Genomic DNA, 11,728 nt, shown 5'->3' with positions numbered 1-11,728 from the left:
TAATTGTTGGGCTGGGCCTGAAGAGTCGTCTCTTATCAAGACGGTCTCTCAGAAGAGTTGTTGTTCAATAATATAAAGCGACAAAAATAAGACAAAAAAGGAAAATAAATTGTATTTTTTTTTAAAAATAATTTAGGCTGATGCGATTGAATTTGTCTCACGGTGAGAAGTCTTCAATAAAGAATTTGTGATAATTTTCTATAAATATGATTAGGGTTTGCGAGACTTGGTAAACCCTCTTCAACTTTGTCCTCCTATATTAAAGAGAAAATAACACATTAAAAAACAATCATCATAATCCATCAATAAGATATAGACAAATTAATATAATATACTTGCATGCGTTATGGGTAAATGGGCAATTTGTGTTCATGGTGGTGCGGGTCTAGATCCAAATCTTCCCTTGCATAGACAAGAAAATTTGAAATCATTTAGTGAATTTATTAACAAAGTGAACCGATTAGTATAACTTTTAACTTAACTTCAAAAGTAGGCGTGAAAATTTCAAATTTGAAGTTTGGTGCTATTTGCAGTTACTAACTGCGAACAGGTCAAAAAAGACAAAATAGTTGTTCGCAGTTACTAACTGCCAACAGTTGTTTGACTTATTTTAACCTGTTTGTAGTTAGTAACTGCGAACAGCTATACTTAATTTTTTTTCCTAATTATTGAGTTGTTATTTGTTTTATTTGCAAACAAGACATTAGAATAAGTAATTACAAGTCAATGTATGTTTCAGGCGGGATGATTCATCGCCAAAACTCTGAACATTCGTAAGTCAAAGCTTGGAGGCCTTGATAAAGTAAATAAATATATATATACAACTAAATATATACAAATGTTTGAAATATACAACTAAATAAACATATATATATATATATATATATATATATATATATATATATATATATATATATATAATATTTAAAATACTAACAAACAACCTTCTTTATAATCTTTAATCTTTAAAACATATACTTTGTTCTCAAATCTTTAAAACACACACACACACACACACACACACATATATATATATACATAGTCAATCCAAATACACAAAAACGAAACACTAATGCTTATGACCTTCATCTACCCTATCCAACTGAGTTGGTCTCCTACGCATGCTACGGTAGTAGGAGGCGTTCGGGTGTCGCTCTGGCAGTGGAGGGGACTGGTACTGTGATGGCTGTGATGGCCCAGCCTGCGAGGTCCCCGCAATGTCAACGAGGTATGAAAGGTCCATCTCCTTCAAATGATAGTCTTAAGCAGAAGATGAGACGTGCGTATGGGTGGTAGCCGGTGAGGACTCTGCAGCGACTTCCGGTATAAAGTGCTGGAACTGCGTGCCGACGAGCATTCCTTGCACAATCTCCCTCACCGGCTCCTCATGGCTATACCGCATCACTGCTGCCGCACCTTGTGCCTGCAATTAATATTTAGTTAATGTAATATTATATTATGTAATCGGCAACTTAATCATTTAAATGTAAATGAATACTTACAAATTGGGTCATCATAGGCGTAGCAGGTGCATAATGTGATACTGCGATGATTCCATGTGGTGTCATCCATCGGCGAGTGATAGAGAGAAACCACGGCAAGTAGTCCGGTGTAGTAGGTGCGCTATGAACATCAATCAGCGCACCTTGGGCAAGCAGCTCAAGTCTACAATCCTAACGAGCGATGTAGCGCCAGTTGATCTCCATTCAGTTTGTCGTACTCTGATTCTTGCGCGAAATCAGGTGCAGCTCGGATTCAGTGTCGCAAGGCGGTGGAATGCTCTGTACCAACCCATATTGGCGCAGTACGCGCTCTGGTAGATGTACTTCGACAATGTCAAAGCATATGAGTGGCACAGAAGCCCTCCATGCACCTGATTGAATCCCCGAGTGCTCGGGAACAGCTGCGTAGGCTTCCGCAGGGTACGAGTCCCACAAAAACTATAATATATGTTATGAAAATGTAAATGATGTGTAAATTAAATTGCAGTTTGTTAATGAGTATTGAAGTATTTACCTGGTTGGGTCGCAGCAGGTCTAACTGATCTCAGTAGAATTTGAGACCGGTCTCGGTGTGCTTGCGCGTCCGACGTGCAAAATTCCACCTTGAACCATATGAAGCATTTGGTGGAGATTGTTGCGGAGGAGCAGCATCACCAAGACCAACGGTTCTGTAAGTTTGGCCGATAAGAATATGCTTCAAAGCCCACAACTGAAGATTGCAAATGTAATTAGTATGTAATTCACCAAATGTGGATTAGAATTAAATGTTATTGTTATTACCTATAATATGACTAGTGGTCCTGCAATCTCCTTGACGTTCTTATGAGCAGCACCACATAGCTTCCTGTATAAGTATCCTAGGGCTGCGGAGCCCCAACTATACTCGGCAATGTGCTCCCAGGGGTCGTAAAGTAAAGTCAAGTATAGGAGCTGTATTTGGTTGCTTGTTTTATCGGCAAACAAGACAGCTCCTATCAAATATAGGAGGTACACCTTGGCGTACCTCGAAATAGTGCCTTCATCAGCATCTTCGGGGAGATGCGAGAAGGTCTGAACCAACCATGTGCAGTGCAAACCGCTCCCCCTGATCACTTCCGTTGGAGGGCGCTCTCCCAATATGCGGTGCACCATGTCACGCCAGCTTGATAGCTGGCGTCCGGCTGTACACACGGCACGTCCCTCGATGGGAAGTCGTGTTAGTAAGGCTACATCAAGCAGTGTGATGGTAGCCTCACCTAGAGGAAGATGACATATGTGCGTCTCCTGACGCTATCTCTCGACTAGTGCTGTGATAATAGCACGGTCAACTATGCCGTATGCAACAAGGTGAAAGTTATACAACCTCGTGAGCTCCAGGTACGGGATGATCCTTTCATCGATCACCCAAGGGATGGAATTTGAAGCCTAGTGCCTAACGTGTCTGTATCGAACACCTATGAATGCAGACATATGAATTAGTTACTTGTATGTTATCATTAGTTAAATGCAAATCATTACTATCGTACACCTAACCTAGGCATCCCAAAGAGGAGTGCTCCTGTGCTCCTGCTGCATAGTTAACACACTAGGGTCTTGTGGTCTTGGAGCTGCTAGATCCATCTCCTTTACTACTGTGTTCGCAGTAACTTTAGTTAATATTACTATTATGTAATTATGTTTCATACATTTGTGTGGTAAGTTTAACATTATTATATATGTTTTAGAGTATCATACTAGTATATTACCTGGAGTTACAGGTTCTAATGTTGTGACCTTCACTCCCACACTGACGAAAACTAATTTGTTTCTTTTTTCCTTCATCCATTTCGTTGGCAGTTCTCTTAGACTTAGGCCTCCCTTTACCACGAATTTGATCGGGATCATGTCTAAGTTCAAAGCCCGTGTATTGCAGCCATGACCTCTTATCGATCATTGGCATAAAGTAATGTTCGTATGTACTTGCATAACTTTGAGAAGTATAGCACGGATCCACAAACTGCTCATATGAAAGGTGCCCTTTGATGCAAACAACAAGTACATGTGAACAAGGTAGGTGGTATATCTCAAGTTTATTACACGTGCACTTCATTTGATTCAAGTCCACATGTTGAATCTTACCCCCCTTGGACGATCCTCTATTTCCCCTCCCAATCTTAATTTCAAATACACCTTTTTTATAATCACAGGCGATTATGTCATGGAAATTTTCCTTCTCGGTGTTTCTATTGATAATCCTGGTGGCATACGCTGTGTACATGTGTCCTCTATAAGTAACCATGCACTAGCACATTCACGTCTTTGAACAAAATAATTGTTTACCCGATAGAAGGTGAATTCAACAAGTGTTGTCAAAGGTAAGAAACATACACCTTTCATCACATAGTTGAAAACTTCAGCTAAGTTCGTGTTAGTAATGCCATACCTATGACCTCCATCATGACACAACGACCACTTAGACATCTACCCACTTCATCAATCCAGAAAATTGCCTCTCGTTTTGCAGTCGCAATTGCCTTTAAGCCATTCATTACCTTAACTTGTTGTCTTTGCTCAGCAATTCTACCAAACAATCTCTTCAGCTGAACATTACCCATAGCACGATTAAAGTTGCTAAGCAAATGACGTAAGCAAAACCTATGATAGGCATTAAGTGGTTGCACTCCGGCTCTTCCATAGTTGCTAAAATACCTACGTGTCTATCAGAAATAACACATAAACCCATCCTCTGTGTGACATGCTTACGAATACAAGCCATGAACCAAGACCATGCACCTATACACTCCTTCTCTACCAGGGCAAACGCTAATGGAAAGATTCTCTTATCACCATCTTGCGCAATGGCGGTCAATAAGGTATGATGATACTTACCATGCAAGTGTGTGCCGTCAATGGCGATAAGAGGTTTACAATGATTGAAGCCTTCAATGCAAGGTTTAAAGGCCCAAAAGACACGTTGGAAGGTCCTAATATTAGGTCGCACATATACACCCATGTCATTGTCTTCCTTAAAAAACCACTCAAGTACTAGCCCGGGTTGGAATGTTGCTAAGCTTCCAAAAAGCGTGGAAGGAGTGAGTAAGAATCTTCCCAAGTTTCGTATATGGACAACAAGGCTTGATGCTTAGCACACCACGCTCGCTAATAATTCACATCCACACCAAAACGATCTTTAACCATCAGCCGTACGACAGATACCTTAATGGATGAGTCTTTAGCAACACAATTTCTAATGACATTGTTAATGACAGAAGATGTACAGTGAATGTGTCCAGCCGAAACAGTGTTGCTACCCAAAACACAAGACCCATGCTTACCCTTATACGTAACAATACGCCATGAAGATAAATATGAATTGAGCGTAGCCCTAAGTCTCCACGAACAGCCCCGCTTACACTTCAAGGTAAGGACAGTTTGGTTTGAGGTCTCCGTTCTATACTCCACATTTCTACGAATATGATACACTCTGATAGCTTCCAACAACGCTTCCTTGCTATCAAACACCATACCCTTCTCCAACTCCCCTTCTTTAGTGTAAGTGGTATCACAAGCTCAAGTCTTCCAGGAGTTGTCCTCCTCATACTCGTCTAGGTGGACATAGGGCAATAAGGTGTAGGAGGAATGATTGTAGGAATGTTGCCTAGGGTTATGTCATTTGCTAGCGCATCCTCATCGACATCCACATCATCCTCAGAAGGACCGTTAATGAGCTCATTACTCTCATTTCCATCATCCCAAGGTACCATCTAATCATTTTCTCCTAAGTTAACCATTGAATCAATTGGAACTTGATTCGTAGGGGGTTGAGAAAAAGTACAAGATGCGGAAAGAAATGCTTCTGTCGATATTCTGAAGCTACTGGAAGTGAATAGTACTTTCGTTCGACCCGAGCCAAAATCGCTCGACCGGGTCGAGCGGCCTTCAAGATGGTCCTGCTCAGCTTCTATCTCTAATGCAAGTCTTTTTATGCTCGAGCAAGCTTGGCTCGACCCAGTTTTGGCCGAGTGGGCTTAGAATGGTCTACATTAGGTTCTTTTGGCCATATTTCCTTGACTTGGGTCATCAAGGTTTTGATTACTTTAGCTGTCGGAGTGAAATGAGTATTGTATGCGCCAAATGTACTTGGTTTGCTATCAGTTTTGATTATATTACCTGAAATGCACAAAACACCAAAATACCCAACCAAGCATAAAATATCAAATAAAGCAAGCATAGTTTTGCAAAATCCTAATATAATAAAGCCAACTGATGGGGATAAAATATGAATAAAATGCAGCTAACATGGACTTTGAATGCTCCCACATAGCATCTATAGCCTCATCATCCTCAACAGGAAAGGCTAGCAATTCTCCACTCACGTCATATTTAAAGCTTATATTTACGGTACTTCTAGTGGGGTCCAATCCAATCTTAGAACATATAAAACGTTTAAACTGGTTCAAATCCATGTTCAAGTTGCATGCAAACAACCTACATCTTCCCCCAACATAATGAACTTTGTCACTACTTTCTCGAATACAACCATTTCAAAAACATAATATACTGACGCGAAATGATATCATTTCTACATTAATACAAACAAAATCAACATCATCATCAACTTCATGCCCATACAAATACATTATATTCATTTGATTATAATCTTTTTGGTCTACAAATTAATAAAGTCTATAACGTAACTAAGTTCATACATATATCATGCACATAAAATTCAAATAATAAATCAATTAATAAGTTTATAAATGAAATTTCTAATACCAACATCAACATTTCTAATAATATATAATGAAAGGTGAATTCAACTAATGCAATATGCTCATCAACAACAATACTTCAAAAAACAACACAAAGCTATGAAAACAATTAAACATTACCTTGAATAGTTATGGATGATTAAGAAGAGTCTTGATTTAAGAACTAGTAACCTACATTTGAGAAAATAAATAAATTTCATCAAAACCCTAAAAAACTATATATGTATACTAAAAAACGCATAAAAGTATACCTTTGTGCCAGCTAGAGTATCGCAGACTAATTTTGAAGTGCCAAATTGAAAGAGGAATGCAAGAATTGATGGATTGAATCTAGTCTAATAGTGATTTTAGAAGGAGAATGCTCGAGTAATAAGGTAGGATTTTGAGAATTGGGGAAAATGGGAAGGAAGGAAGCTGATCTGCGTATTTGTGGAGCATGCTGTACAGCGAACAAGTCAAACAGTTGTTCACGGTTACTAATTGCGAACAGCTATTTTGCCCTTTTTGACCTATCCGTAGTTAGTAACTGCGAACAGCCCAAACCTCAGGTTTGGGATTTTCACGCTTACTTTTGGAATTAAGTTGAAAGTTGTACTAATTGGTTCATTTTGTTTATAAATTCACTTAATGATTTCAAATTTTCCATAGACAACAAGAAACCAAACGTCTTCATGCACATTGTCTAAATCTTGGCATTTCTTCTCTTCGTTCTGGTCTACCCGCCATTGATGTCGTTGAACTCGTTGTATGTTGTTTTTTTTTCCATTATTTGCTCGTTGCCTTAATCATTAGAATCGTATAAAATTTGCTATGATTTTATTTTTGCCTACTACTCTGTCTCTTTAATTCTCAATTTTCATATGTGAATATTGACACATCTAATATATTTAATTTTCTGTCTGGAGGTAATGTCAGAAAATAAAAATTAATAAAGTAGGTGGAAGAATACATAGCAATACTATTACTAGCAGTTTATAATGCAAAAATCTACAAGAGTGTTGTGTTCTAGATTTCATCCACACCTTTTTTTCGCTTTTTTCATAAGAGTTTTGTTTGAAAAATATGAATAATATGATGATGTTTGTCGTCAATAAGGCAAGACTCGACTTTCTAACATGTATATATACCTTTATTAATCCTATAAAGTAAACTTTTTTCACCAATCCTTCAAAATAATACAACCTATTTATTGCAAATGGTATGGGATAGAGAGTAGGTATTATAATTTGGGCTTCCTTCGATCGCAATCTCCTCGTGATAATGATAATTTTGTTTTAAATAATAGTTTATAAATTCTTAAATGAGATGACGGGTCTCATGATGAGACTATCTCAATTGGATTTGGTCATATATATTTAGTCGATTTAAATAATTATTTATAATTTGAAAGTTATCGGTCAGAAAAATAGCTTTCATACAAGACTAACTGATAATAGTTTATGTTGTATTGTAGGTTAGAGAATTGGAAGCGGATTCATTGTTTAATTCGGGTCGTGGATCCGCATTATCCGAGAAAGGGACGGTAGAAATGGAAGCAAGTATAATGGATGGGACAAATAGAAGACATGGAGCAGTATCCGGTTATCCACAGTGAAGTATCCAGTTTCACTTGCCCGTCTTGTTGTGGACAAACCTCCGCATTCCTATCTAGCCTTCTCTGGTGCTGAGGAATTCGCCCATCAACGGGTTTAAAACTTTTCGTACAAATTGTTGTATGAGACAGTCTTACTATGAAAAGTACTCTATTTATGTGTTATTTTTAATAATCTAACCATGGGAGGGTCTGAGCATGTTCAATATGTTCGACCGCACAGGCTCTTGAAAATTGGAGGCCTCAATATTAAATTAACAGTACATATTAAGTGTTTAAAGATACAAAATTGTTAGAAAAATATCATAATTTTTGAAATTGCACAGTACTTCGTAAAAATTTTCAATTTTACTTCATTTCTGTATCTAACTAATACAAATTATAAAAGTATATATTAGTTTGAGGTCGTATAACTCAGAAACGGTCTCAAACAAAAAATTATGTAGGTAATAGTAATTTTTACTCCGTCTTTTTGACATTAATGATTTAATTTTTCACCATTCGTTAAAAATAACAAAATAACATACCTTTTAATTATTTTTATAATAATTTTAACTTTATCATAGAGTTTGAATTTCTAAAACTAATCCAATTATATTGTCTATTTTTCATGCAAAAAGTGATTATAATACCGCTTGTTTATTCCAAATTTTCAATAACTTCATATACAATTATACATGCTTAGGGTGTAGAGATAATGGAGACCGAAAATTTCATCACTGAGGAAAACATAGGAATATTTAAGCAAGCTAAAGAAGCAAATGCTATCATGGTAAGTTTTTGAAATTCACAAATTCTCGTGAGATGCGGTTTTTTTAAGAAATCATTTTTAAATAGATTGGCTTATTATTTAATTTTTTAAATATTATAAGTGCGCATTAAAAATGATATAAGTAGACATTTAAGATATTAAAAGTAGGCATTAAGGATACGGTAAGTAAGCATTAATGAAAATGTAAGTAGACATTAAAAATATGGTAAGTAGTCATTAATCTTTAATGGGCTTGGCTTGAAATATGTCTTTCAAAGAGACGAAAATTTGAAACAAATAAGCAAAAAAAAATAAAAAAAGTCGCATAATAGGCAAATTTTGAAAATATTTCCCAAAGTATATTTCCCAAAGTAAGTACTTTTTTCCCATAGCACGAGTTCGGAGTTGTTCGCTATAACTAACAGCGAACAAAGACGCTTGGTGAAAAAAGTCAAAGGTGTTTGTTCGCTGTTAGTAACAGCGAACAAAATTTTGACCAATCTTCTTTGTCCGCTGTTATTACAACTCTAGTTCCACTTGCTTCTCTAAATTTTAATTGCTATTTTTTTGGGTCATTTCAATTTTACAAGGCTAAATTATAGGCTTTTAATTATTAACTTTGCTGTTTTATTTCCTAAAAGTTTGAAAAAATTGATAATCATGGGATTAATTTCCCTATTTTATCTCCCTATTTTATTAATTATTATTTTTCTTGTTTTATTTCCTAAAAAAATGGGAAAGTTGATAATAATAGGATTAAAGGTGATTTTATTCAATTATAGAAGGTTGAAAACCCTAGCTTTTTAATAATTAAAAGCCTAAAAATTTTAAATTTTTAATTGCTAATTATTTTAATTGAAAACCTAAAATTAACTTCCCTATTTTATTTCCTAAAAATTTAGGAATGTTTATAATTATGGAATTAAGGGTGATTTTATGATTATCTATTTTCCCAAATTTTTAGGAAATAAAATAGGAAAGTTAATAATTAAAAGCCTGCAAATGAGCCTTGTAAAATTGACATTACCCAAAAAAAATAGCAAGAGAAATTAGAGCTATTATTATTTGCTATTAATAACAACGAACAAAGAAGCTTGGTCAAAATCTTTGTTCGCTGTTACTAAGACTTTGGCGTTTTTGACCAAGTTTCTTTGCTTGCTGTTAGTAACATCGAACAACCCCGAACTTGTGCTATGGAAAAAAAATGCTTATTTTGGAAAATATTTTTAAAATTTTAATATTTTTATTATGCGACTTTTTTATATTTTTCCTTATTTGTTTCAAAGTTTACAAAGAGACTAGCTGTTTGAAATTTCTATATTCTTATGATTCATACTCAAAATTTAACTATTATTTCCTAAAAAATTGATGTAGATCCCTTCAAAAAAAATGAAGTAGATTCATCTATTACCATAATATCATTACGTGGCTTTCATCTATAATGGGAATTTTGCAGTCACATGTATGCAATCCTTATCTTTGTTAGTGATAACACTAAAAAAGTAATTATTTTTGAATGATCCTTAATATATACTCCTATGTCCCCTTGAATGAGCATCAAAGGGAAAATGTGTTATTTTTAAGAAAATGACAAATATTTTATAATAAATAAATAGAGAAATTAAATTGTGTGGATAATATTAAAAAAGGGTTTGAATGTATGAATGAGATTAAAAAAAAGTAAATAGTTCATTTTTAAAATTAAAAATGATGGAAAATGAGATAGAGAACCTAGCTAAAATAAATAATGCTAAACAAGACAGATGTAGAGAGTAAATAACATCATATGCAACTTCAAAACATGCCAAAAATAGATAACATTTTTATTTTTAAGATTTACTTTTTAAAATAAAATTTTTACAACAATTTATTACACTAGAACAGGGGTAATTCTGAGCATATGCAAGATGTTCGACCACACATAAACCCTTAAATTTAGGAGCTTCAAATATTAGTTAACATTAATTTACATTGCTTTTGTCTTGGTTTAATTCTTTGTTTTTACTTATTTTTATTTTTTTTAATTATTGGTATTGATCATAGTGTGTAAGTTGCAGGCTTTACGTGTAGTTGCACGTTCTTGAGCTGAGGGACTCTTCGACCGCGCTCTCCTTTATGGATATGAATTGTCGTCTTCCTTCCCTCCTCAGACCCTGATCATAGTTTTCTTATGAGCGGGATACACTGAATATGAAAATGATCTTAAAATTTATAGTGTATTTATAACGTATTTATACTCCGCCCTAACTAGAGTATTATTGAACAGTTTGACTATAGAATACCAACTACAAGTAAAGAAACCGTTGCAGCAGAGGTAGACAATGCAATGCTCATGAATGGTGTACCAATAAACCTATATGCACCCGAAACAGTCGGGTGCGTAGTAGTCGACACTGAGGGGCGATGCACAGCCGCAACATCGACCGGTGGTTTAATAAACAAAAATAGTGGCAGAATAGGAGACTCACCCATCATTGGATCAGGAACATATGCCTGTAAAGTGTGTGCAGTTTCATGTACCGGTGAAGGAGAGGCGATCTTCCGATCGACATTAGCTCGAGATGTGGCTGCAGTGATGGAGTATAAAGGGTTGAATCTGCAAGAAGATGTAGATTTTGTGATTAAGGAAAGGCTTGATGATGAGGGTCAAGCAGGAGTTATTGATGTTGGTTCTAATGGGGATGTGGCTTATGGGTTTAATGCTAATGGTATGTTTAGAGGTTGTGCAACTCAAGATGGATTTATGGAAGTTGGTATTTGAGAGTAGTTTTTATGAGCAGGATACACTAGATATGATGATGATGACATTTGCCTATTTGGAAGTATTGGCATATCAGTTTCTTATTTTTTTAATTAAATATTGCTAGATTAAGTTTGTAAATACTCTGATTCTGATATTTTGGATTTGATGATGATTATAATGATGTGTTGGTAGATTAATTTTCATGGTTATTTTCTTTCGGAATTTGTAATTTGAAATTTTTTAGCTTATGCATAAATTCTTAAATTAGAATATGAGACAATTTCATGGTGTAACTATTTATATTGGGTTGATTAATGCAATCACTTATAATTTTTAAATAATCAATTAAAAAAATAGACTAATTATATACGTATATATAATGATAAGACGATCTCATACAAGATGAGTTGT

The 11,728-nt window shown here is 35.3% G+C and overlaps 1 protein-coding gene across 1 annotated transcript; it reads left to right on the top strand.

Moving 5' to 3' along the window:
• The first annotated feature begins 346 nt into the window (after positions 1–346).
• On the top strand, positions 347–11,335 carry LOC130825194 (probable isoaspartyl peptidase/L-asparaginase 2). The gene is given in 6 exon segments (XM_057690302.1): positions 347–434; positions 6,889–6,977; positions 7,686–7,812; positions 7,815–7,918; positions 8,509–8,595; positions 10,841–11,335. Coding segments are annotated over 6 exon segments (990 nt in total).
• The last annotated feature ends 393 nt before the right edge of the window (positions 11,336–11,728 follow it).

Source organism: Amaranthus tricolor, chromosome 10 (assembly GCF_026212465.1).
Source record: "Amaranthus tricolor cultivar Red isolate AtriRed21 chromosome 10, ASM2621246v1, whole genome shotgun sequence".
Lineage (NCBI taxonomy): Eukaryota > Viridiplantae > Streptophyta > Magnoliopsida > Caryophyllales > Amaranthaceae > Amaranthus > Amaranthus tricolor.
Note: the sequence above shows the minus strand (reverse complement) of the source record. Positions and strands in the feature narration are given on the sequence as shown.